The sequence below is a fragment of the Camarhynchus parvulus genome, chromosome 28 (genome assembly GCF_901933205.1).
Source record: "Camarhynchus parvulus chromosome 28, STF_HiC, whole genome shotgun sequence".
In the NCBI taxonomy this organism is placed as follows: domain Eukaryota; kingdom Metazoa; phylum Chordata; class Aves; order Passeriformes; family Thraupidae; genus Camarhynchus; species Camarhynchus parvulus.
Window position 1 is genome coordinate 3,379,474 of NC_044598.1, and position 23,334 is coordinate 3,402,807.

The 23,334-nt window shown below is 56.7% G+C and overlaps 2 protein-coding genes across 4 annotated transcripts; one reads left to right on the forward strand and one right to left on the reverse strand.

Moving 5' to 3' along the window:
• PEX11G (peroxisomal biogenesis factor 11 gamma) lies at positions 1-3,993 on the reverse strand. Of its 2 annotated transcripts, none has more exons than XM_030966748.1 (5): positions 3,921-3,993; positions 2,958-3,134; positions 2,691-2,869; positions 2,184-2,234; positions 1-1,243 (listed from the first exon to the last, which is right to left on the reverse strand). In XM_030966748.1, the coding sequence occupies exons 1-5, from the start codon at positions 3,984-3,986 to the stop codon at positions 1,021-1,023; spliced, it is 696 nt and encodes a 231-aa protein (XP_030822608.1). In that variant the 5' UTR covers positions 3,987-3,993; the 3' UTR covers positions 1-1,020. The 2 variants fall into 2 exon arrangements, with proteins under 2 accessions (XP_030822608.1, XP_030822607.1); XM_030966747.1 differs by having other exon boundaries at positions 1-1,246.
• Positions 3,994-8,285: 4,292 nt separating this feature from the next.
• ARRDC2 (arrestin domain containing 2) lies at positions 8,286-18,708 on the forward strand. Of its 2 annotated transcripts, none has more exons than XM_030966850.1 (8): positions 8,286-8,683; positions 15,447-15,513; positions 15,608-15,755; positions 16,096-16,198; positions 16,454-16,710; positions 16,824-16,983; positions 17,227-17,378; positions 17,464-18,708. In XM_030966850.1, the coding sequence occupies exons 1-8, from the start codon at positions 8,428-8,430 to the stop codon at positions 17,515-17,517; spliced, it is 1,197 nt and encodes a 398-aa protein (XP_030822710.1). In that variant the 5' UTR covers positions 8,286-8,427; the 3' UTR covers positions 17,518-18,708. The 2 variants fall into 2 exon arrangements, with proteins under 2 accessions (XP_030822710.1, XP_030822709.1); XM_030966849.1 differs by lacking the exon at positions 8,286-8,683 and adding an exon at positions 13,796-14,477.
• The last annotated feature ends 4,626 nt before the right edge of the window (positions 18,709-23,334 follow it).

Consider the following 23,334-nt stretch of genomic DNA (forward strand, 5'->3'; position numbering starts at 1 on the left):
ATTCAAATTGTCCAAATTGTTATTACTCCAATTATATTACTATTTTTATAACCATTTTATTACTATGAAACTTTTAAAATGTTAAAAACAAGTGATTGGCGTTTTTCACAAGGACGAAGGCTGGTGACACATGTGGAGCTGCAGCTCACACAGCACCAATGCTTTGGAGCTTTTCAGAAGCAAAGAGAAAGAACTTCTCCCTGTAATCAGGAGGAACAATCACTCAAGGCCACCTCTGAAGTATTTGTGTCGTTTATTATTGGCAACGCCCAGAACTGTAACTGCAAACCCCAGCTCGGTTTGATTGCTCCTTTGAAAGGTGATTTATTACAAAGGAAAAAAAAAAAAAAAAGGCAGGAAATTGATTAGAAAAGGTCTGTTGGAGGCTGCTGGAGCCTGGTGGAAGAGCTCCACCCGGTGGCATTGCACAAAGGCACAGCTGGAGCCTCAGCTCGGGGGGAATCTCCACTCCTCAAACGGGCAGGGCAGGTTAGGAAGGTCCACGCTGCTTCCAGCGGCAATTCCTGCCCCTCTCACCTCTGGGGAAACACCAACAGCGCCTCTGCTGGCTCCTGTCTGAGCCCAAACCCCAATACCTGGAGAATTCCCAGCACAGGGATCCTATCCTGGCTCAGGCACAGCCCCAAGCCCAGAGTGGGAGCTCCCAGGATTCTTCCCTTACCAGTTCTCTGTGACAGAATTGTGGCCACTCTGCTCCTTTAAGTGGCAAACAACACTGGCAGGTTGCATTTATCTTTTGGGACAGATGGAAGCAAGTCTTTCCCCCTCAGTTTTACCCATTGTTGATTTTCAGAGGATTCACCCAAATTATTTCTCTGATGAAGAGTGATAAGAATTAGCAGCTGCAAACAATCCCTTCTGCAACAGGCATCTGGATTCAGTCCCAGTTATGGGATATCTGGAAGGACAATCATCAACCCAGGAAAGTTAAAATACACCCTGCCTCCCTAAAGGCACTTTTATCATGTGAAAACTGAGCTTGTGAAGCTCAGTTCTGGCTTAAGCAGCTTCAGAATTTGTTCCTCTTGATGCCTGGTAGATTCCAATCAGGGAGGAGATGGTGCCCAGGAGTCCTACCAGCCATGGGGGGAACCTTCCTGCCCAGAGGAACCCTGGAGGCAGCCAGTGGATTGCATTGCAGAGATCTGCTGTGTCCATGAGGATGCTCAGAACTTCAGCCCTCACCTGGGCTCTCAGCTTCTGCTGCCTCTGAGGTGAAGTGCTGCTGGAGGAAAAGGTGGTGTTAGTGACAGTGTGCCAGATTAAACCCTTTTCTACCCAGAGATGGGGTACTGAGAGGTGTTTTAAGAATTTTTATTCCATTTTCAGTCTCATGTGAAGGGTGAGACAATACAGATGTTATAATTCACACCATCACAATCAGAAGTTAACTATTTCCTAATTACAATACATTATAAACATTTCAGGTCTGTCTTGGTCTGTAAATGCCTTAAAGCAAATCATATAAAATTCCCCCTCATGGGCCCTACTACAATGCATCTTTCACAGTTCTGTTTCTCCAAGGTATCTAATCTTATTTACAAAACCATCCTTTGAAACTTTCTAGTTCCATTTCTCCCTCAGCAATGTCTGTCCTATTCCATGGCATTTCTAAGTCAGCATTTCTTATCTCAAGGTTTGCACACACTGTGTGAGCCTTCTGCCAAACTTTGAGAATTCCCTCCAAATCCATTTCCCACATTAGTCCAGCATGTCCTCAGAGCTGTGATGGCTACAGATGAGAACTGACAGGAAGGATGGAGAGGGACTTTGGAAAAGGACACAGGGAATGGCTTCCACTGCCAGAGGGGAAGGGATGGATGGGATCTTGGGCAGGAATTGTTCTTGTGAGGGTGAAGAGGGGCTGGGATGGAATTCCCAGAGCAGCTGGGGCTGCTCCTGGATCCCTGGCAGTGTCCAAAGCCAGGCTGGACAGGGCTTGGAGCAGCCTGGGACAGTGAAAGGAGCAGCCTGGGGCTGTGATGGAATTCTCAGAGCTCCTGGATCCCTGGAAGTGTCCAAGGCCAGGCTGGACACTGGGGCTTGGAGCAGCCTGGGATGGTGGAAGGTGAAAGGGGATGGGATGGGCTTTAAGGTCCCTCCCAACCCAAACCACTCTGAGATTGCCTGATCAGCTCTACAACCACAGAGGGAAATCATACCACTTGTGCTGGCTCAGTTTTCTTCTTAACTGGAACAAAATCCTCAGCGATCTGAAAAGCACAGAATTAGTTCTCCTACAGCACCGAACAGGAGGAGGTTTTTTTTCCTCCCTTGTTCACTACCAACTCCAGCAAGGAAGAACAGCACCTCCCTCAGCTTTGCCAGGGCAGGATCACCCCAGGTGCCCATCCCATACCGCAGGATGCCCAGGAGCAGGGCACAGCCCCGGGTGCCCATCCAGGAGCAGGGCACAGCCCCCCAGTGCCCATCCAGGAGCAGGGCACAGCCCCCCAGTGCCCATCCCATACCGCAGGATGCCCAGGAGCAGGGCACGCGATGCCCAGGAGCAGGGCACAGCCCCCGGTGCCCATCCAGGAGCAGGGCACAGCCCCCGGTGCCCATCCCATACCGCAGGATGCCCAGGAGCAGGGCACAGCCCCCGGTGCCCATCCCATACCGCAGGATGCCCAGGAGCAGGGCACAGCCCCCCGGTGCCCATCCCATACCGCAGGATGCCCAGGAGCAGGGCACAGCCCCACAGCGCCGTGCTCCTCGCCCACCACCGCTGGGAGGCGGCTCGGACGATGCCGACATCGGCGGCCCAGGCCAGGTGCTCGCAGGGGTAGTACAGCTGGTTGGCCACGTTGGAAAGCACCGAGAGCCCCCGCACCAGCGCGTCCTCACCCTGCGGGGAGCGGCACAGAGCGGCGCATGGGGCACGGGGCTGCCCGGGAGCACCGGGAGCCGCCCGGGAGCACCGGGGCCGTGCTCACCTCGGGGCCCAGCCCGTAGCTGCAGCTGTGCCGGAGCATGGCCAGGTCGTCGAAGAGGCGCAGGGCGGTGCGGCAGGAGCTGAGCTGGGCAGAGGCGGCCAGGAGCCCCCCGGGCAGCCCCCCGGGGCCGGGCAGCGCTGCCCCCGCCAGCTGGCAGCCGTAGGATAGAGCCCGGACCTGGGAACGGCACGGGGGGGTGGTGCTGGAACGGGGGCTGCTCATCCATCCATCCATCCATCCATCCATCCATCCATCCATCCATCCATCCATCCATCATCCATCCATCCATCCATCCATCTATCATCCATCTATCATCCATCCATCCATCCATCCATCCATCCATCCATCCATCCATCCATCCATCCATCCATCCATCCATCCATCCTTTCCTGTCCCTTTTTCCTTTCCCTTTCCTTTTCCTCCTTCTCCTTTCTTTTTCCTTTCCTTTCTCCTTTCTCCTTTCCTTTCCCCTTTCTCCTTTCCTTTCCACTTTCCTTTCTCCTTTCCTTTCTCTTTCCCACTGTCCTGTACTCCAGGACTCCCATTCCCGTTTCCATCCCGTCATTTACCGGTAAAACTCAGATTGTTTGTGCCCCCTCCGCTTTTTGTCGTTCATTTCCCCCACCAGCACTTAGGAATCCCTCAGGTGCTTCATTCCCGTTAAGGGTGGGTCGCTACAGTCCCGGTACCGGGGGGCTCAGAGCCCCGCTCCTCACTCACCGCCCGGTACCGGCGGGCTCAGACCCCCCTCCTCACTCACCGCCCGGTACCGGAGGGCTCAGACCCCCGCTCCTCACTCACCGCCCGGTACCGGCGGGCTCAGAGCCCCCTCCTCACTCACCACCCGGTACCGGCGGGCTCAGACCCCCGCTCCTCACTCACCGCCCGGTACCGGCGGGCTCAGACCCCCGCTCCTCACTCACCGCCCGGTACCGGCGGGCTCAGACCCCCCTCCTCACTCACCGCCCGGTCGCGGCCCCGGTGCGTCTCCAGCGCGGCCACGAGCCCCCAGAGCGCGCCCGCCGCCATAGCAACACTTCCGGGTGTGAAGTCACGTGCCGGCGCGGGGCACGCCGGGAAGGAGGCGGTGCCGTCGCCATGGCAACGCGGCCTGGCTGCCCCCGCGGCCCAGCCGGGCCCTGCCCGGGGATGGTGCCTGGGAAAAATGCGTGTTTTATGATTGGCTTGTCGCAAATATTAAAATGAATATTATATGTGTTGTTTTAGAAAGTGATGCTGTATTAATTCTCTTAAGTAGTGTGGTAAATATAGTTTTAGGTTATAACAAAATGGTAAAATAGAAACGATGCTATGTAGGATACTTTTTTTAAAGAAAGGACTCGCAGCGAGATAGCAGCCACAGAACACCAGAATCTTTCAGAGAAAGAGAATTTTTTGCTCCATTATCAGGAGAAACGAACTTCTTCCCGCCTCGAAGGCGCCATTAAGATTTAGAGGAAGAAGCTGATGATGACCAGACAGAATCCTGTGTTTGAATGGAATTGATGCATCATGTATGAGGTGTATGAATATACAACAGGTTATTGTTTTTAAGGGTTGAGATCCTTGAGATCCTTGTGGGTCCCTGTAGCTATGATATTTTCTGAAAAATCTTGAAGATTTTTCCTCATAGGAAGCTGAGAGGCCTCAAGAACAAAATGTAAACATTGATTATCTGCTGCTGTGGAATGCAACAGGTGCATCTGTGATTGCTCTCATGTGGCCAATCACAGTCAGCTGGCTCGGACTCTCTGTCTGAGACACAAGCTTTTGTTATTCATTCTTTTTTTTTTCTATTCTTAGCTAGCCTTCTAATGAAATCTTTTCTTCTTTTAGTATAGTTTAAATATATATCATAAAATAATAAATCAAGCCTTCTGAAACATGGAGCCAGATCCTCGTCTCTTCCCTCATCCTCAGACCCCTGTGAACATGGTCACAGGTCCCTTCCCACCTGGGATATTCAGTGATTCTGGCTGTTCTCCACTTGCTGTATCCTCAGATGCCGCAGTGATCCCACCTGATGCACCACATCCTTGTCCCAGTCTCGTGACTCACCTCACTGCAATCTGCTGTCAATCCCTTTGCCACTTCCTTACGTAAAATGAATAAAATTAATGATTTCTGGGACGTGAATCAGTGTCTTGATCTTTCAACATCGCTACATTTGTTTTTAAAAGTTGTTTTACATTTGTTTTTGGGAGGAAGGAAAGGATTTTGATCAAAAGCTGGGCTTATGCAACCCCAGGAAGGGATGTGGTTAGAGCTGGTCATGGAAGGCATTAAGAAAATCCTCCTGTGACGCTGCCTCCTGTTTGTCCAGCAGTTCACAGAGAGGTCCCTTCATGCCATGGATCTGTGTTTAAGCAATTTGATTTGCTAAATGTGGAACAGATCATAGCTGGGTTGGTCTTTTCCTTGGCCCTAAACTTTTGGAGCAGCTCCATAAGTACCATATGGAGTGATATTCCCATAAGTGCCATGTGAATTTCTCCATTTGCCTCCTCACCCTGAGAGTTGTTTTCTGTTTGGGCGAGGGTTTGAGCAAAGTGCTGACAGCAGAACTGGCCTTTTCCTGTCACCAGGGGAAATGCACACAGGTATCTGTGCCTGCAGAGCTTTCCTGGTGCTGCCTCCTCATTTACTGCCTCCAATTTAATGTTTCTTTTGATTCCATCTGTCAGCAGATCAAAGTTCTGTCGGAACCACGCCAGCCATGCTGCAAGGGGACTTCCCAAAGATGTGCCACAGCAGGCCCAGCCTTAACACGCTTGGATTAACCACAGGGGAAGTGGGTTTATAGCCAGCAAAGCTCCAGCCTCCCCTTCACTCCCCTTGGAGTGTGCTCCTGAGCTACTTGAGCACCAAACCCTGTCTGCTCCAGCCTCAGGTGGGAGCACAGTCATAGATGAGAAATATTTTGAAGGCAGAGGAAGGACAGGCAACCAATCCCTAAGGCAGGGAGCGTTGGAAGGAGGTAGAAGGGGACTGAAGTCCCCCACAGAGGGTCAGAGGAAGAAAATTGTCATGGCTGGAGGTGTCCAGGCAGGGAAAACACCTCAGAGAAAGCTGAGCATGTGCCAGGTACCAGAGACAGAGGATGCTGCAGCTGCCCGGCTGGGGTGACCCTGTAGGTGACAACACTCAGATCTTGGTGCTGCCAGGCTCAGTGGTGCCAGCTGCCCCTTTGTCAGCCCCATCCCAGTGAGCTGAGAGCTGTTTTGTCTCCTCAGGTGAAATGCTCTGCCCAGGAGGGCACAGAACGTCTGTGGGGCTGAGCAGAGAGTTCACACCCAAACCCACAAACCCACTGAAATCCAACAGGCAAATTCCCAGGGGAGCTGTGTCCCCGTGGGGACCCTGGAAGGGCCCCGTGTCCCCATGGGGACCCTGGAAGGGCCCTGTCCCCACAGGAAGGTGATGTCCTCCCTCCTCCAGCGAGTGCTGACGCAGTCTGAGCTGCCCACATGGCGTGGGCTCTCAGAGCCATCCCTGTGCTCTGCTCTTGGCCCAGCTCTGTGTTGTCGCAGGGAACATCTATTTCTCAGCTTGAATGAGGACACAAGGAGGTGTTGTGACAGCAAGAATAAACACGAGGAGATTAGCCCAAAGGCGTGGGTGCCACATCCCTCAGCATGGCAGGAGGCACGGAGAGCCTCTGGGCAGGCCCCGGGGTGGAACAGAGCAGTGAGGAGCTCAAACAGAGCGAGAGGCACCACCAGGGCTGCCTGGGGGATGGGATTTTCCCTTATTTTCTGTTTGGATTTTGGTGTCAAGGCCTGCAAGCAAAGGTCAGTGAACAGTAGGACAGCGAGGCAGCTCTGGCCAGCTTGTGATGAGCGGGCTGTTTTCCCAGAGGTGAGCCCTGTGTTTTTGTTGAGCTGGTCACTCACATGGGCTTCCTGAGTGCTGAGCTTGCACTAACTCTGTTTGGGATCGAGGTGTGTTCCAGAGGGATCAGTGGGGGCTGGCCAGCCCTGTCCCTTGGGGTTTGAGTGAGCAGGGTGGCACAGCTGAACTTGAGAAACTCTTCTCAGCCTTTTCATGCACATGGCTTTGATTCCTCAGGACCCTCTGAGCACGGGGCTGGTGAAGTTTCACAACTGCTTCACTCTGTGTGTGAGCAGTGCCTTGGCCCACGAGCCTCGTGCTTTCCTTTATGGATTTGACTCTTTATTTTTCAGGAATGAGACAATCTCTGCTCCACACGTGCTTCAAAGGAGCCGTGCACTCTCATCTTCCAAGTGCACACAGGCACTCCCATCAGTCCCTCATGCCAGCACGTTGTTAAACACCTCCAAACACCTCAGTTGCAACATTTGGTGGAGTAACAGGGACTTGCATCTGCTCCAGCTCTGCCTCATTACTTTGATGTGACCCTGAGGTGGCACTGCCACCTGTGCTGCTGCAGGAACAGCCACGGGGAGAAGTGCTGGAATCACCCTTGGAGGCACCAGCTGGCTGGCAGAGCTGTTGCTGGGAGTCCCTGTGATTATTCACATTCTTTTTCACGTGGATTTTAGCGCAACTTCAGACACAGAAAGCAAAGCTGGTTTTTGGAGTTTTCTGAGCTCCTCTCCCATTCCAGCAGTGCCCCAGGAATGCCTGAAGCAGGAAGGCCAAGCAGGCTTTCTCTGATTGCCTGCTGTGTGAGATCTGCCAGCACATGATGATCATGTCCATCTCTAACTCCCAGCCAGAAACACCAAATTTATATTGATAATTCTATAGCTGATAAATCTGACCTTATATTGATAATTCTAAAGTTGATAAATCTGACCTTCAAGGGCTAGAAATCCTAGGCTTGTTAACTATGGATACATGTTACTTCTTTCATTTCCTAGGAGAAAACAGGCCTCATTTAAACCTTACTCCATATCACCCAGTTTATAGCAATATGACTTCTTGGTATAATCAAACTTAGCTTCTGACATATAACAAACCTCACACAGATCATTTTAACAAACTTCCAATTAGATTTCCTCAAAGAATTTGGCTCATCTGTGGAGACAGGGCCTGGCAAAGTATACCCTCAAAACTTTGATTTCCTAAAGGAATTTGGCTTATCTGTGGAGACAGAACCTGGCAAGGTATACCCTCAAAAATAGAGGGTGGCCCAGCTCATCTGTGGAGACAGGCCTGGCAAGGTATACCCTCAGAAACCAGATGGTGGCCCTTGTGCCACCCCTGGGACAACTTGCTGGCGGTGTCACCCCTCCCAGCACGTCCCTGTGTCACATCGCCAGTGTCTGTGCCTCAGAGATAAGATGGAGGCACGTTTTTTTCTCCCTTTAAAAACACATCCCTCGTCCCTACAGGACACGAGTCCAACGCTGAAGCACTGCTGCAAAACAGGCGCTCGGTCCCAACCCCCCGGGGAGGCCTGCAGCGATAAATTCAGGAATTTTGGTGTAGCTTTTTCTCTTCCTCCTTTCCCTGGGCAGCTCCTGGAGCGGTGAGGGCAGCAGGGATGCAGCTGCCGGGGCGGGTGCGGAGGCTGGCGGTGCAGCTGGAGCACGGCCGGGCCCATGGCGGCGGGGAGCTGCTGCACGGGCGGGTGCAGCTGGAGCTGCGCGGGGCAATGCGGGTGCGGGCGCTGGAGGTGTGTGCCCGCGGCCTGGCCACCGTGCACTGGCTGGAGAGCCACAGCATCGGCCTCAACATTGTCTACCGCGACTACACGGCCTGCCAGACCTTCCTGTACCGCCGGCGGCAGCTCATCGCCGGTAAGGCCGGGCCACGGGCGGGGGCTGTGCCAGGGTGGGGGATTGGGATCTGCTTGGGTGGGTCTGTGTGCCAAGATATGGGGTTGGGACCCTCTTGGATGGGTCTGTGTGCCCAGGCATGGGGTTGGGATTTCCTTGGATGGGTCTGTGTGAGAGGACATGGGATTGGAACCCCCTTGGGTATGTCTGTGTGCCAGGGTGTGGGATTGGAACCCCCTTGGGTATGTCTGTGTGCCAGGGCATGGGGTTGGGATTTCCTTGGATGGGTCTGTGTGCCAAGTCATGGGGTTGGGATGTCCTTGGGTGGGTCTGTGTGCCAGGATATGGGGTTGGGATCTCCTTGGATGGGTCTGTGTGCCAAGGCATGGGATTGGAACCCTCTTGGGTGGGTCTGTGTGCCAGGGCATGGGGTTGGGACCCTCCTGGATGGGTCTTGTGTGCCAGGGCACAGGACCTCTGCAGGGCTGAGCAGAGAGGTGAGTTCACACCCAAACCCACAAACCCACTGAAACCACTGGGATCTCCTTGGGTAGGTCTGTGTGCCAGGACATGGGATTAGAACCCATTTGGATGGGTCCGTGTGCCAGGGCATGGGATTGGAACCCTCTTGGAGGGTTCTGTGTGCCAGGTTGTGGGATTGGAACCCCCTTGGATGGGTCTGTGTGCCAGGGTGTGGGGTTGGGACCCCTCAGGCTGCAGGTGTCCCCTCAGAGGCACCTCTGCCCTGTGGGTGTTGCTGACCCACTCAGAGCTCCTTGCCCTTCTTCTCACCTTGGCCGAGGGTTGCTCTCTCTGCTGCTGGTTTCCAGGAGGCTGATGGCAAAGCCAGGGCTGGGGAACACCAGGGATTTGTGGCTTTTGTTGTGTTTGCACAGGGAAAAGCAAACACAAGTGTCTGTTCACAAGTGTGGAAAGAGCACTTAGTGCTTCAGCCAATGTTTGTTTGCGGGTCCCTGATGCTGGGGCCGCGTGCCCAGCTGGCACGTTGCTTAGATCTGCTGCAGGAGGACAAGCCACTGGCATGCCACAAGCCATTCTTTGTGTGCTTGGCATGAAATGATCCAGAGCTGAGGGATATGGGATGTCTCAACTGTCCATCCACTCATTAACTCTGGCTTTTCTTAGGAACATGCACGTCTTTTATCCTCCCCTCCAATAACAGGGTCACAGCCATTCCTCTGTTGCTTTTCCTCCCTCTTTCCCTGTTTCTCATGGCCTGGTTGCCCTGCCCTGGAGATGGCTGTAGGATTTATGCTGAGGGCATTTCAATGTGTCAGTGGCCAAGTGCAACCCAGAGAGTGGTGCCAGCCCAGTCTGGCAAATGTAGATGCTACAGGAATAAACTGGAGGGATGGAAAGTGGACCTGAATTGGCTTGTTGGAGGTTTTCCTGTCTCTAGAATGTACTGGGAAGGTAATTTTCTCTATTTCTGGACAACTGTGCCATGCCATCTGCTCCAAACACCTGCACTGCTCTGGAGTTTGTGTCTTTTGGCAGCAGCTCTTCCATGCTGTGCCTAAGGATGTCCCCTTGGCAGCTGCACCTCTACAAAGTGTCCAAATTACAATTAATCCCTTCTCCAGCAGTGAAGCTCCTGAAAAGTTGGTCATGCAGTTCTTGGCCTGTGTCCCATTAGCTCTGAGGTGACAGGGTGAGTTTTATCCCCCATTATCCCTGCAGGGAATGTCTGTAGGGAAGCCACAAGCTGCTGCCAGCACGTTTGGATTCTGCTGCTGGGACTGTGTGCTCCAGGAGCCCCTGGAGCCATGTGGGGAAGGGCACTTGGCCAAGGGCTGCGGGAATTGCAGGAGCTGCTCACAGGCACCCTGCACACCTGCAGCTCAGAGCTGATGGCTCCTGGCCCTCCCTGACTGCACAGGGACTGCCTGGAGGGCAGAGAGCCTCACCAGAACTTAAATTTTATTGTCTCTGTCTGCACACAGATTCCTTTTCTGCCGTGTGAGAGGGACACGTGTGATCACCAGGGTGTTTTATGGGAATAAACAGCAGGGAGGGGCTGTCCTGCAGCCAAAATAACTTCCTTAGGATCCTGCTGTCCCCTGTTCTGTCCCCAACAGCAGCGTGAGGGCCTTCGTGATGTCAGCTGGTGAGAAACGTGCCACCATCCGACAGTCAGGCCCTGTGACTGCTCCTTTCTTGTTGCTTCTCCACGAGATCAGCTGTGTCTGCGTGGTGTTTAAAAAAACGCAGGTTTTGTCATGGTAACGAGGCAGTGCAGAGGAGGGAAGCTGGGCGCAGATAAGCGCCCTCCCTTCTGCTCTCCCCTCAGCTGAGTTTATCTGCAGTTTCCTGGCAGGGTGGTGAGTGCTGGCACTGGGGTGCTGTGCTGAGAGACAAGAAAAATGTGTGCAAGGAGGATGTTCAGGCAGGGCCTTTAAACGTGTGTTGTGTAATCATCTGAGAGAGGGAGCAGGGGGAGAGGACAAGACGGGGTTAATGGGCAAAGGCAGCACAAGGAGAGCCCTGGACTCTTCTGTGTTACATGACGGGAGGATAGGAAACATAAATAATTGTTGTGCAGTGATCTTTTCTCTCTGAGGATCCTGCAGCAGTTCCCAAAGTGTAGTTCCTGCCCTGGTGAGAGGCAAACATCCAGAAGCCATTTTATTTTCATGAAGACATCCAGGAGAGTTCTGGCATCAGGGCTCTCCTTCCTTTGTAGGGTAGCCTCAAGCAGCACCTTAATCCTTGGCCCTACACAGCAGTCCCAAATCTGGCAGGGATGGGGCTGGTTCCTCAGCCTGGCAGCACGTGCTTGTGCCAGGCTCTGCACTGTCCCATCTCACCCCCACCCTGGGCTGCTGCCTTCCCCATTTACCTGCTGCATTCCCTCCTCGTGTGACTCCGAGAGCCACCAGGTCGCAGCAGCGGGTCGGGGAAGGTGCAGCCCCCCATGAGGCGGGCAGGCTGTCAGCTCCTGCTGGGAGCAGCTCCAGCCTGGCCAGACTCTAGATGGGGCTGAAGAGTTGGAGATGATGCCCTGAGTGCTGTGCCCGGCCTGGCTGGGCTTGCCTTGGGCGCCTGAAAGGAAAGCCCTTGGCTGTGCTCCCCACCTGGGGATGGCAGGAGAGAGGAGAGACCCTGTCTGGGTGTGGGGGTCCCAGAGGGTCAGCGAGGCCCTGGCACAGTGAGGGACAGCTGAGGGCATCGCGTGCGATGGGAGGGAGGTTTGGTGTGGTTTGGTTGGGTTTGGTTTGCAGGGATCTGCATCTCGTGGGCGAGGGCTGAGTCACAGCCCAGGGGTGTGTGCCGGGAGGAGGAGGAGGAGGATGCCAAGCAAAGAGAGGGGCCCAGCCAAGGCTCCAGCCCCTCTCAAGAGCCTCCCCACCTCTCATGTCACTGCAGAGACACCAGGCTCTTTCCCAGAGCTGGTGTCACCAGTGAACTCGTGCTGTGACGTGCCTTCCTTCCTCCTTTCCCTCTCCCTCGGAGCTTTTGCTATGATTCATGTTTGCCTGTGGCAGCAAATGGCCGTGCACATAAAACAAACCACAGTCCCCTTCCCCTGGGGAGGCAGACAATTCCAGTCCAGCCTTGGAAACAGCTAAAAGCAGTGACAGGCTTCAGCCCAGCTCATTTTTTCAGAGGCTGTGATCAGCCAAGTTCAGCACAGCAGGTCCTGCCCGGCATGGCTGGGAGCAACTCAAAAATCCCCAAAACTCAGGCAGCCAAGTGCTGAGTAACGTTTTTAATGCCTGTTCTGTCTCATCCCTGGCCTGTGCTGGGGGTGCAGGGCTCTGGTGCTCCACACACATGACATTCATCCCCAAAATAGAAGTTTCTAAGGCTGCATTAACCCTTTTGGGGGGCACAGATTCCTTTCTCCTCCCTTTTACAACATCTCAGAGTGCTGCTGATGGTGATGTCCCCCCCGGGAACCAGCAGTTCCCACTTTCCACACTTTCACCCCAGCTGAGCACCAGCACGGAGAGAGTCCCTGGGCTGCTCCTGCCTATGCAGGTGGAATTTGTCACTGGATTTGGGACACCAATCCCAGCAGGATCTGGTGGAAAACTGGCACTCGCCTGGTTAACAAGCGCAGGGAAGAGGATTGCTCACCCTGTCGTTGCACAAGCTGAACCCCAGCCAGTTCTTGATTTCTTAGAACTGAGTGATGTCCCAGGCATCCCCGCGTGTGTCAGGAGCCCAGATCCAGCTGTGGCCGGTTCCCAGCCCTGGGAATGGCTCCTGGGCAGGGAAGGATGTGGGTCAGGGTGGGGTGTGGCCCTCGGCTCTGGCCTGGGGGCACTGCAAGGAGAGAGGAATCCCCCTGACCACAGCCCACTGGGAACGGGGATTCTGGACAAAGATGGGTGGGATGTCAGGGTTGGAGCTGCAGGGGGAGTTTGAGGGGCAAGGATGGGGAATTTGAGGGGCAAGGATGGGGACTTTGAGGGGCAAGGATAAAAGCTGGTGAGGGAGCTTGAGGGGCAAGGATGGGAGGAGATTTGGAGGACAAGGATGAAGGTGGAGGGGAAATTTAGGGGGCAAGGATAGAAATTAAAGGAGGGCTTGGAGGTCAAGGATGGGGATTTTGATGGGCAAGAACAGGGATTTTGAGGGGCAAGGATGGGGGTTTTGGGGGGCAAGGTTAGGAGCTGGAAAGGAGTTTGGGGGAACAAGGATGAAGGTGGAAGGGAAATTTAGGGGGCAAATATGGAAATTAGAGGAGGGCTTGGAGGTCAAGGACAGGGATTTTGAGGGGCAAGGTCAGGAGCTGGAAAGGAGTTTGAGAGGCAAGAATGGGAGCTGGAAGGGGATTTTGAGTGTCAATAGGAGCTGGAAGGGAGTTTTGGGACGCAAGGATGGAGTTGGAGGGGAAATTTGAGGGGAAGGGGCAAGGATGGAATTGAAGGAGGGGAAGGGGCAAGGATGGAAGGGAAATTTGTGGAGCAAGCACAGAAGCTAGAGAAGGGTTTGGGGGCAAGGATGGGAGCTGGAAGGGGATTTTGAGGGTCAAGAATAGGAGCTGGAAGGGAGTTTTAGGGAGCAAGGATGGAGTTGGAGGGGAAATTTGCGGGGGGGCAAGGATGGAGCTAGAAGGGAAATTTGCAGGGGGGCAAGGATGGAGCTAGAAGGGAAATTTGTGGGGCAAGCACAGAAGCTAGAGAAGGGTTTGGGGACAAGGATGGGAGCTGCAGGGAGCCTTGGGGGGCACTGCCCGGCCGGGCAGCAGACAGGGAGTCTCCCCCCGAGCACCGGCAGCACTCAGCCCCCGCCCAGCCCCCGCTTCGGCGGCGATGTCTCGGTGCGGCCCCGGGATAACTCGGGGAGCCCGGCTGGGACCGGCCCCGCACGGTCGCACCCGCCGGTGGAGCTGGCAGGGCCGATCCGCACATGCTCCCTGCCTTGTTTTGCTGAGCCCGGCGGGGCCGGCCCGGCCCGGCCCGTCCCGCCCCGCCGGGGCCGCCCCCGGCCGCCCTGCCGCTTAAAGCCGGGCTCAGCCGAGCTGAGCCGGGTTCAGCCGCATCGCGCCGGTCTGGGCTGAGCAGCGCCATGATTTTCGATCGCCTCAAACGCTTCACCATCGTGCTGGAGGGCGCCGAGCGGGACGGCCCGGCCGCCTTCAGCCCCGGGCAGGCCGTGTCGGGCCGCGTGGTGCTGGAGCTGGCGGCGGCCGCGCGGCTCGGGGCGCTGCGCCTGAGGGCCATGGGCGCTGCCCGCGTCCACTGGACCGAGTCCCGCAGCGCCGGCTCCAGCACCGCTTACACGCAGAGCTACAGCGACCAGGTGGAGTTTCTGAGCCACCGTGACACGCTGATGGCACCGCCAGGTACGGCAGACCCTGCCCCGGGGGGAAGCCCTGGGAGCGGAGCCCCTCAGGCGGGTGAGGGCAGCGGGCACCGCAGGGGCCGGGACAGCGCGGCTGTGGGCCGGCCTGGGCTGGTGAGGGCTGCAGACACCTCAGCCGGCTGAAATCGGGGTGCATGGCACCCCAAAACTGCAGGGATCTCGGTGCCGGGGGACAGCCTTGGCTGCTGCGGGCTCCAGACACCTCAGCGGGCACAAATTGGGGTGCATGGTACCCCAAAACTGCAGGGATCTGGGTGCCGGGGCAGCCTGGGCTGCTAGGGGCTCCAAATACCCCAGCCAGCACAAATGGGGTGCGTGGCACCCCAAAACTGCAGGGATTTGGGTTTCAGCCTGGCTGCTGAGGGCATGATACACCAACAAGCTGAAATTTGGGTGCCTTAGGGACTGAGCACTCTGTGGAAGTCCCTGCAGACCCTTCACGTTCTGGTGCACCCTGAAATCTTGGGGTGCACAGCTGGATGATGCTGCTGTGCAGCATCTCAGTTAGAGACAATACTCCTCCTTTTATCTGAGCCGTTCATGGCAGGGAAGCAGCGTTGGAAAAGTGTGGAGGTTCAGGAGGTTGTTTTGAGCAGCCTTAATGAACCCTTCAGCCCTGGGGTGCAAATTCTTGAGGGGCATGGGGGCTTGGCTGGCCACAGTCCCTCCAGCTGGGCATCTGGGGCTCTCACCCCAAAGCTGTGGGGTGAGGGTGAAGCAGAGCCCACCTGGGGAAGCTGCCCAGCTCTCCGAGGAGGTGCCCCTGGGCCGTGCCTGTCTGCAGACACGTGGAATGCAGACAGTGCCCAGCTCTTGTGTCACAGCTGCTGCAGTTCAGCCCTGGCAGAAACTCTGCTGTGCCCTCGTGCTGCTCCTTGCTGGGTGCTGCACACCTCTGTGACCTGCCTGTAGGAAGGAGCTAATCCTCCTCGATCTGTTTTGCCCACAGACAATGGTGAGGCCACTGTCCTGCAGGCAGGAAAGCATGAGTTCCCCTTCACCTTCCAGCTCCCCGAGTAAGTTGGCATTTTTGGGGGGAGAGGACATCTTGAAAATGAGGGTTTTTTTTCGAGCAAAACCCTTCTAAAATTGTTTGTTGCTCATGCCCAGGACCCTGGCCACCTCCTTTGAGGGGAAGCACGGCAGTGTGCGCTACTGGGTGAAGGCCAAGCTGCACAGACCCTGGTCAACAGTGAAGAAAGCAAAGAAGGAGTTCACTGTGATTGAACCCATCGACATAAACACCCCTGCACTGCTGGTGAGCTCCCCCTGCTCCACCCCAGGGCTCTGGCACCCAAAACTTACTCAAGGTAGCCCACAGGGAAGGTGTCTGCCTCCCCTTCAGCATCACAATGCAGGCCTGGTTTCCAGAGGGAATAGTTCCCCCCTGTAACTTGTGCCCTCCAGCATTACCTGGGCTGGGCAGAGGTCAGCTGTGCCTCTTTGGTTTTGGAAACCTTAATGCATTGCAACAGCTTCTTGCATCAGATACCTGAGAAGTTGCTGATGCTCCCTGGCAGGTTCTTGGTGCCAGGGAAGTGATTGCTGTGAGTTTCATCCTTAGTTACCAAATAGCCAAAATATTTCCCTTTCTCCAGGCTCCCCAGGCAGGTGCTAAGGAGAAACTTGCTCGTGCCTGGTACTGCAACCGTGGCCAAGTGTCTGTGACTGCCAAGATTGACCGAAAAGGCTACACCCCAGGTGAGACCAGGTGCTGGGGCCCTTGACCACCGTCAGTGAGCCCAGAGGAGGGGGTTTGGGTCACTGGGGGCTGGCAGGAAATCAGATAGCTTTAGTGTGGGCAGCATCCTTAGGATGCTCCTCTGGGATGAACACACGTGCCTGGCCTGTCAGACAGCATGGCCAGCCCTCAGCTGGGGGGTTGTGCAGCAATTCCTCGAGGCAGAACTGGGCTGTGCCTCCCCTCCTCCAACAAATGTGTGTCTGTTTTGGCAGGTGAGGTCATCCCCATCTTCGCTGAGATCGACAACTGCACCAGCCGGGCCGTGGTGCCCAAGGCCGCCATCATCCAGACCCAGACCTTCATCGCCCGGGGCACCAAGAAGCAGAAGAAGTCAGTGGTGACCAGCATCACTGGGGACCCCATTCCAGCCGGGAAGAGGGAGGTGTGGCACGGCCGGGCGCTGAAGATCCCGCCCGTGGGGCCGTCCATCCTCCAGTGCCGCATCATCCAGGTGGAATACTCCCTGAAGGTGAGGGAGCTCTGCAGGGATCCCCTCCTGCCCAGCTCAGGGGAGGTACCTGCCCCTCCAGACTGGGAAGACACCACCAAGCTGAGCTTCCCTGCTGCTCTCTGTCTCGGCAGGTTTGTGTGGATATTCCTGGGACTTCCAAGCTGCTCCTTGAACTGCCTCTGGTCATCGGGACCATCCCTTTGCATCCCTTTGGGAGCCGCACTTCCAGTGTCAGCAGCCAGTACAGCGTCAACCTGGACTGGCTCAGCACCATCCCTGAGCAGCTGGAGGGTGAGCATCTCCTTCTCCCTGGGATAAACCCCCTGATCAGGAGAGTGAGATACAAAGTTCTCAGCTGGGCCAGTTTGGCTTTTTTTTAACCTAATTTTGTACTTGTGGTGCTGAATCTCCTGGGTTCCTTCCTCAGGGAACTGAGAGGATTTGGGCAGTAGTGGGTTTGAAGCCATTTTACCTGCGTGTCCTCCATTTATGGAGAGTGTTTGCTATTCCCTGATGGTTCTCCTTTCTCTCCAGCCCCCCCTGAGTACTCAGCAGTGGTGTCCAGCCCGGAGGCCGAGCAGAGCCTGGCTCCTCCGTGCCGCAGCGAGCTCGGGGACATCCTGGAGGGTCCCTTCTTCGCCTACATCCAGGAATTCCGCTTCCGACCACCCCCGCTCTACTCAGAGGTGATTCATCCCTCTGGGCTGGGAGGCTGCTGGAGGCTGGCATGTGCCACTGCTCAGGTTTTTGACTGTGGCCTTGGCTCTGCAGGTGGATCCCAACCCGACGTCAGATGGCATCCGCCCGCGCTGCATGACCTGCTGAGAGGGGCGCTCCGGCTGCGTGCGGCAGCGTGACGATCCCTGGGGATGGCAGCTTGCAGCCTCACAGCACTGGGGTCTGGAAACGGGCACGTGCCACCCCGACCCTGCTCACAGCTCTCGGCCACTCCTGTCGTGACTGTTCCCGGGCCCAGAGCCAGCGCGGGGCCATGGCCCCGGCACGGGTAGGAGAACACGAGGAGCTGGGCGGGACATGCAGGGTTCAGAACTGCCCTGGGATTTTGGGGTTAGAACAGGGAATTCAAGCCCAGATTGCTCTCCCCTTGCCTGCAGTGCCGTGCTCTGAAAACTTCTGTCAGCTCCTGGTATGGAGACCAGGAGCTTGGAGGCGTTTCTCAGGATTACTGGAGAATGTTTGTTTGTTTGGATGGTGCTCAGGGTTGGGCCCTGGGGTGATGCAGATGCTGCCCTTTGCCTGTGGCTCACCAGGACTGCAGGCCCCCAAGGCAGTGAAAGGTCCTTTCCTGGCTAGTTGAAATAGAGGGCTCAGCCACTGCTGATAATCTTTGCCACAAGCCTGTGGGTACCTGTGGGGGGGAATGGTTTGAGCTGCTTAACCAAACTCTAAAGACCTCCAAGGGCTGTTACAAGGGCTTGGGGGATGAATTTATGATCTGTGGCAGTATTTTGGTGCCATTTACTAAGAACAGGAAAGCTGTTTTGTGAGTATCAGCACCTACCCTGCACAGTGTGCTAGTGCTTTCCCTGAGATGGGGCTGAAACCAACCCTCAAACTGTGGTACCAGCACAGGGGGCTGGAGCTGTGCCTGGTGGCCAAGGAAGAGAGAGGGAAGCCCAGTGTAAGGCTGGTGGCAGCCACAGGTGCTGATGGAAAGTGTGGAGTTGGGATAAATCCTTCAGGGCTGGGAGTACTTGAGGTGTCAGAGGCCCACAGCAGCAACCTGTGCTCGCTGGCTGCGAACCAGTGTGGGAAGGGTGAGCTGGGTGTTCTGGTCAGGAGCCAGGGGCTGACCCTGCTCACTGCAAGAGGACCTGAGCAGAGTTTGGGGGCTGAGGACCTTTGCATTCCCTCACTGAGACAATCCCTGGCCATGCACAACCAATGCCAGCGTGCCTTGGGCTCCGTGCTGGGGTTGCTCAGATGAGTCTTTTCTATCTGTGAACACTTTTGTAATGACCACTCTTTGTCTCTACTCTTTTTGTACGACTTTTTGGTGGGGAGTTTTTTGTCTGAAATAAATTCTTTAAACCAAACTGTTGCCTGGATAGTCTTCTGTTCTTCCCATTGTCTGGAGCCATGTTGTAGCTGTTGGCATTTGGGAGTGCTCCCTGCCCTCTCTTCGCTGTCCAGCTCTACCCTGTGCCCAGTCCTGCACTGGGATTAACTGGGTCGCCCAGCCAGCTCTGCTCCCCATGGGTTTGGTCCCTTGAACCTCCAGCTCCTCCACATCTGGGCAGTTTGGGCACTTTTGCCCTTACCTGGGATGCAGAGCTGTGAGCAAACCTGTTGTATTTTTCCACACTTGCTTCCTGTTTATGTCCAGGCTCTAGGAGGACAGACACATTCTCCTCCGTCCTGGAATCCTGGCAGGGACCCAGCAGGTCCAGCTGGGAGCTGGGACACTCCTGCATTGGCTCAGCCAGTCCCAAGGAGGGTTGGGATCAGCCCCATGCTGTGCTGGCTGGGAAGAGCAGGGAGGCTCCTTCACCTGCTTCCTTGGGCTGGAATTTGGTTTTTCACAGCATTTTTGTGCTCCACATCTCTGCTGAGCACGGCAAATCTTGGTGCATGCAAGGCAGGGTTTGAATCAGGGCTTTAGTTTTCTCTTCCACGGATCGTGCTGCTTAAAAATGCTGCCCCTGGAATGTGATTCCCCCCCACTTTTAATTTTTTTTTTTTTTGTTTGCTGAGCTGCTCAGCCCCGCAGCTGCATCAGAGCACGTGCTCCTGCCCTGGGCCAGAGGAGAGAACTTGTCCCAGTGTTTGCCTGTGAGAACCTGGTGCTCCTGCAACCCTTATTCAAATCTGCTTTTTATTTGGCATCCCTGGTGCTCTGATTAATTTCCCCTGGGGCAGGATTAACCAGCCTCGCAGGGAATTTGTTTGCATCCCCGTTTGGGGGGATCGTGTCTGGATCTGCCGCTGGCAGCAGCAGTGCCCGGTGTGCTGTGGCCTCTTGGGGCTTTTTTGGTGACATCAAAGGGGGCACCCCAGGTGCAGATGGCCCCGAAGGCAGCCCTGTGACCAGGCTGATCCCAGCCTGCCACAAGGGAACCATTCTGTGCCATCAGGGGGCTGCTGGTCAGCCCCGGATCATCTGCCCCGGCTGCACAAGGGGCTGTTTATTCCCCTGGCCCGAGGGGAGGCGAGTGCCCAGCCCCCCGTGCCTGTCCTGCCGTGTCTTTCTGTGAAACTGCGTCACACGGTGACAGGGACAGGCCAGCAGGGCCGGTGGGCAGCGCTCCCGGTGCCCGTGTGGCAGCGATCTCTCCAGCGGGGATTCTTGTCAACGCCTCCGGGTTTTTCTCGTACAGTCGGGCAGTAGCGCAGCGAGGTTGGGGGGCCTTGGCCAAGCCGGGGCTCCTGCCAGGAAAGGTCTGCACTCCTGAATCCTGAACCCTGGAGGGGCTAAAAATACTTCGTCTGGACGTTTGGAGCCAGGGCACGGTGCGGACCCTTCCAGGCAGTGCTTTCACAACTGCTGGCAGCGCTGCCGGTGCTCCCTCCAGCCTTCTGTTGTTTATCTGCCCCGGCTCCAAAGTCCTGATTGAGCAGCCCGGGCTGATCCAGGTTTATTGGCACGGGGGGCTGGGGCTGCCCGGGGGGCTGCTGAGCCGGAACGGCGCCGTGGCAGCACCGAGACCCGACCCCGGCCGGGAGGCGCGTGATGCAATTACAGTGCTGGCATTATTTATAGCTCTTGGCCCCGTGCGCTGGAAAATGCTGCCCAGACCATCCGTCAGAACCTGCTCCTTGCGAGGGGCACGGAAAGCCACCCCCAGCCCCTGCTCTGCTACTCTAGCCTGTCAGTTTTGCTTTTCAGCCCCAAAATTCCGGGGGGACTGAAATCCCAAAATTCCGGGGGGCTGAAATCCCAAAATTCCCCCGCAGGGCTGCTGGGAACCCCCTCCCCAGCGCAGCTCACAGCTCTGCGGGGACACCCCGGTCCTGCAGCCCCTTTCTGCAGCATCTTTGGGGGCTCCCTTCCCCCAGCCCGTCCCCGGAGGATGCTCGGTGCCACCCCGGTGGCCCAGCCGGCAGCTGAGGCTGCTGTCCGGTGACCGGGGGTCGGTGGCGGGGGGACAGTGACACGCCAAGCCTGTGGCCGTCCCGGCGCTGCCAGGGACAGAATGTGCCGGGGCTGGCGCAGCCCTGCGAGGGCCGGGATTAACTGAGCCGCTGCTGCCTCCGGCCCGGGCTCCCGTCCAGCTCCCGAAACAAGCACCGCCTTCCCCCATCGCAGCTGGGCTGAGCCCTGCGGTGCGCAGCTCACCCCAGAACCTGCCCAGGGGCACCCACCGGGGGCTGATCTGTTGGCACGGGGATGATAAATCCAGATTTTGGCTGGAGTGGAATGCCCCCTCTTGTCCCTGCGCTGGGGTCGGGGTTTAGGCACTGCCCAAATTCAGCATCAGGGATGCCGGGCTGGCAGCACTCGCACCCTGTGGGGCAGCAGGAGGTTTAGGAGCACTGGGGGTACAGGGGACTGGCACAGACCCCAGCAGCACCAGGCCTTGCTTTGGGTTCGCTCCAGGGCTGAGCCTTGCCCTGGCAGCATCTTTGGGGTCGGGGCCTCTGAGGTTCCCCTTGGTGCGGCGCAGCTCTGCCAGGGCTCCGGGAAGCAGCCGCGCACCCCGACGTGCCGGGGCGGCAGCGCTCTGCCCTCCGCCCGCTGACTCAGCCGCTGTTTGCCGGAGCTGCTCCCGCCCACGGAAACCGCAGGCAAAGTCCCCGCATCCCAGCACCGGGGCTTTTCCCGCCGGCTCGACAGGAATCGCAGCTTTTCCCCAGCCTGGTGCGGGCAGAGAGCCCCTCCGGCTGCGGGGAAAAACTGCAGAGAAACCGCAGGATTTTTTTTTTTTTTAATTCCAAACCGGTTTTTTTAATGGCAAGAAACGGGGTCTGGAGCGGCCGGGTGGCCGTGTTGCCCGTGCCACATGTCCCCTGTGAGCATGGTGCCAGCAGCATGCTGACATCACCGGGACATGCCACAAACCCCGGTGGTGGCCGGTGCTGCCGGTGTTGTCTTTGCAGCAAACCCCCACTTTTATTCACTATATCAAAACCAAGCCCTCGTTTTTTTTTTTTTTTGGGTCTAACCCCTCATTTGGGGTCCCTCGCTGTTGGCACTGCCCGGCCCCTTTGCACAGCCACTCCTCGCTCCCTCCCTTCCTCGGGCAATGGAAAATTTTTGTGACTTTTTGACTTTCCTCCAGTTGTTTGGGAGCGAGGAAGGGGCCGGTGCCGCGCACAAACATGTCTATGTATAAACACTGGGGACCGTGCCAGGGACGGAGCCGCCGGCACCGGACCCTCCCCGCGGAGCCGGGTGTCCCCTCTCCTGCCGGGACCCCAGTGTGGCGTTCCATGCTCGGTGACCCACAGCCGTCCCCGCGGGGACGCAAATATTTTGGCTTTGTTAAAAAAAACAACAATGACAACACTTAAAGAAAATAAATCCCCCCCCCACCTCCGGGGTCATCCAGCGGCGGCACGTGATGTGTTGGCACACAAACAGGGAGCCTGGGGACGGGGCACGGCTCCCACGCCACGCGCGGGTGGCACGGCCCTGCCCTGTGCCAGGGAAGTGGCACCATGGACTTTGCTCCCAGCGCTGCTCCACACCCGGGCTGGGGCTGCCGTCACTCCCAGGAGCCGCTTCACAAACCGGAGAGAAGTCCCCGTGCAGCCCCGGGTGGTCTGCCATGGCCAGGGGATGTGACACGGTGACATTTCCCACCGTGTTCAGGGGAATGTGACACGGTGGCACCTCCTGCCGTGTCCAGGGGGATGTGGCACTGTGACATCCCCTGCCGTGCCCAGGATGTGGCACTCTGACATCCCCTGTCGTGCCCAGGAGATGTGGCACAGTGACACCACATGCTGTGTCCAGGGGGATGTGGCACGGTGACAATGTGGTACGGTGACATCCCTCACCATGCCCAGGGGGATGTGGCGCTCTGACATCCTCTGACATGCCCAGGGGGATGTGGCATGGTGACATCTCCCGCCATGCCCATGGTGACATCCCCAGCCGTGTCCAGGGGGATGTGGCACGGTGGCACCCCACGCCCTGACCCCGCAGATAAAACCTTGCTCGTGTGGCACCAGGGGCACCACAGTCACTGCTCTGGCTGTCGGTGGGGACACAGCTGTCCCCAGCTGAGAGGCCGGGAGTGCGGGGCTGTCACCCTCACTGTCCCTGTCACCTCAGCCATGATGGGACAGCCCTGTCAAACCCCAGGCCTCTGATCCTTCCACCCACGCCCCAACCTCAAACTCTTCAGAAACCGGGCTGTGCTCCTTTTTTCCTCCCTATCACCCTGCAAGAAGCAGCAAATTTGAGCTGATTTCAACAACAAACAAAAAACCAACCTCAGCCCAAGCTCGGTTTGGGGGGAGAAGGCTCCAACCTCCCCACAGGGATTCCCACACACCTCCAGCAGCCTGCAATGAGCCCCCTCCCCATTTCCCAACCACCTGGAGGCAGTTATCTTTAAACTCGAGGGGTTATCTTTCAATTCGCGGGGTTTTGTGAGCAGAGAGAGGGATTTTCCTGCCGAGCAGCTGTGTAAATGCCGCCGCATCCCGGCGCAGCGATGGAGCAGCGATAGCCCG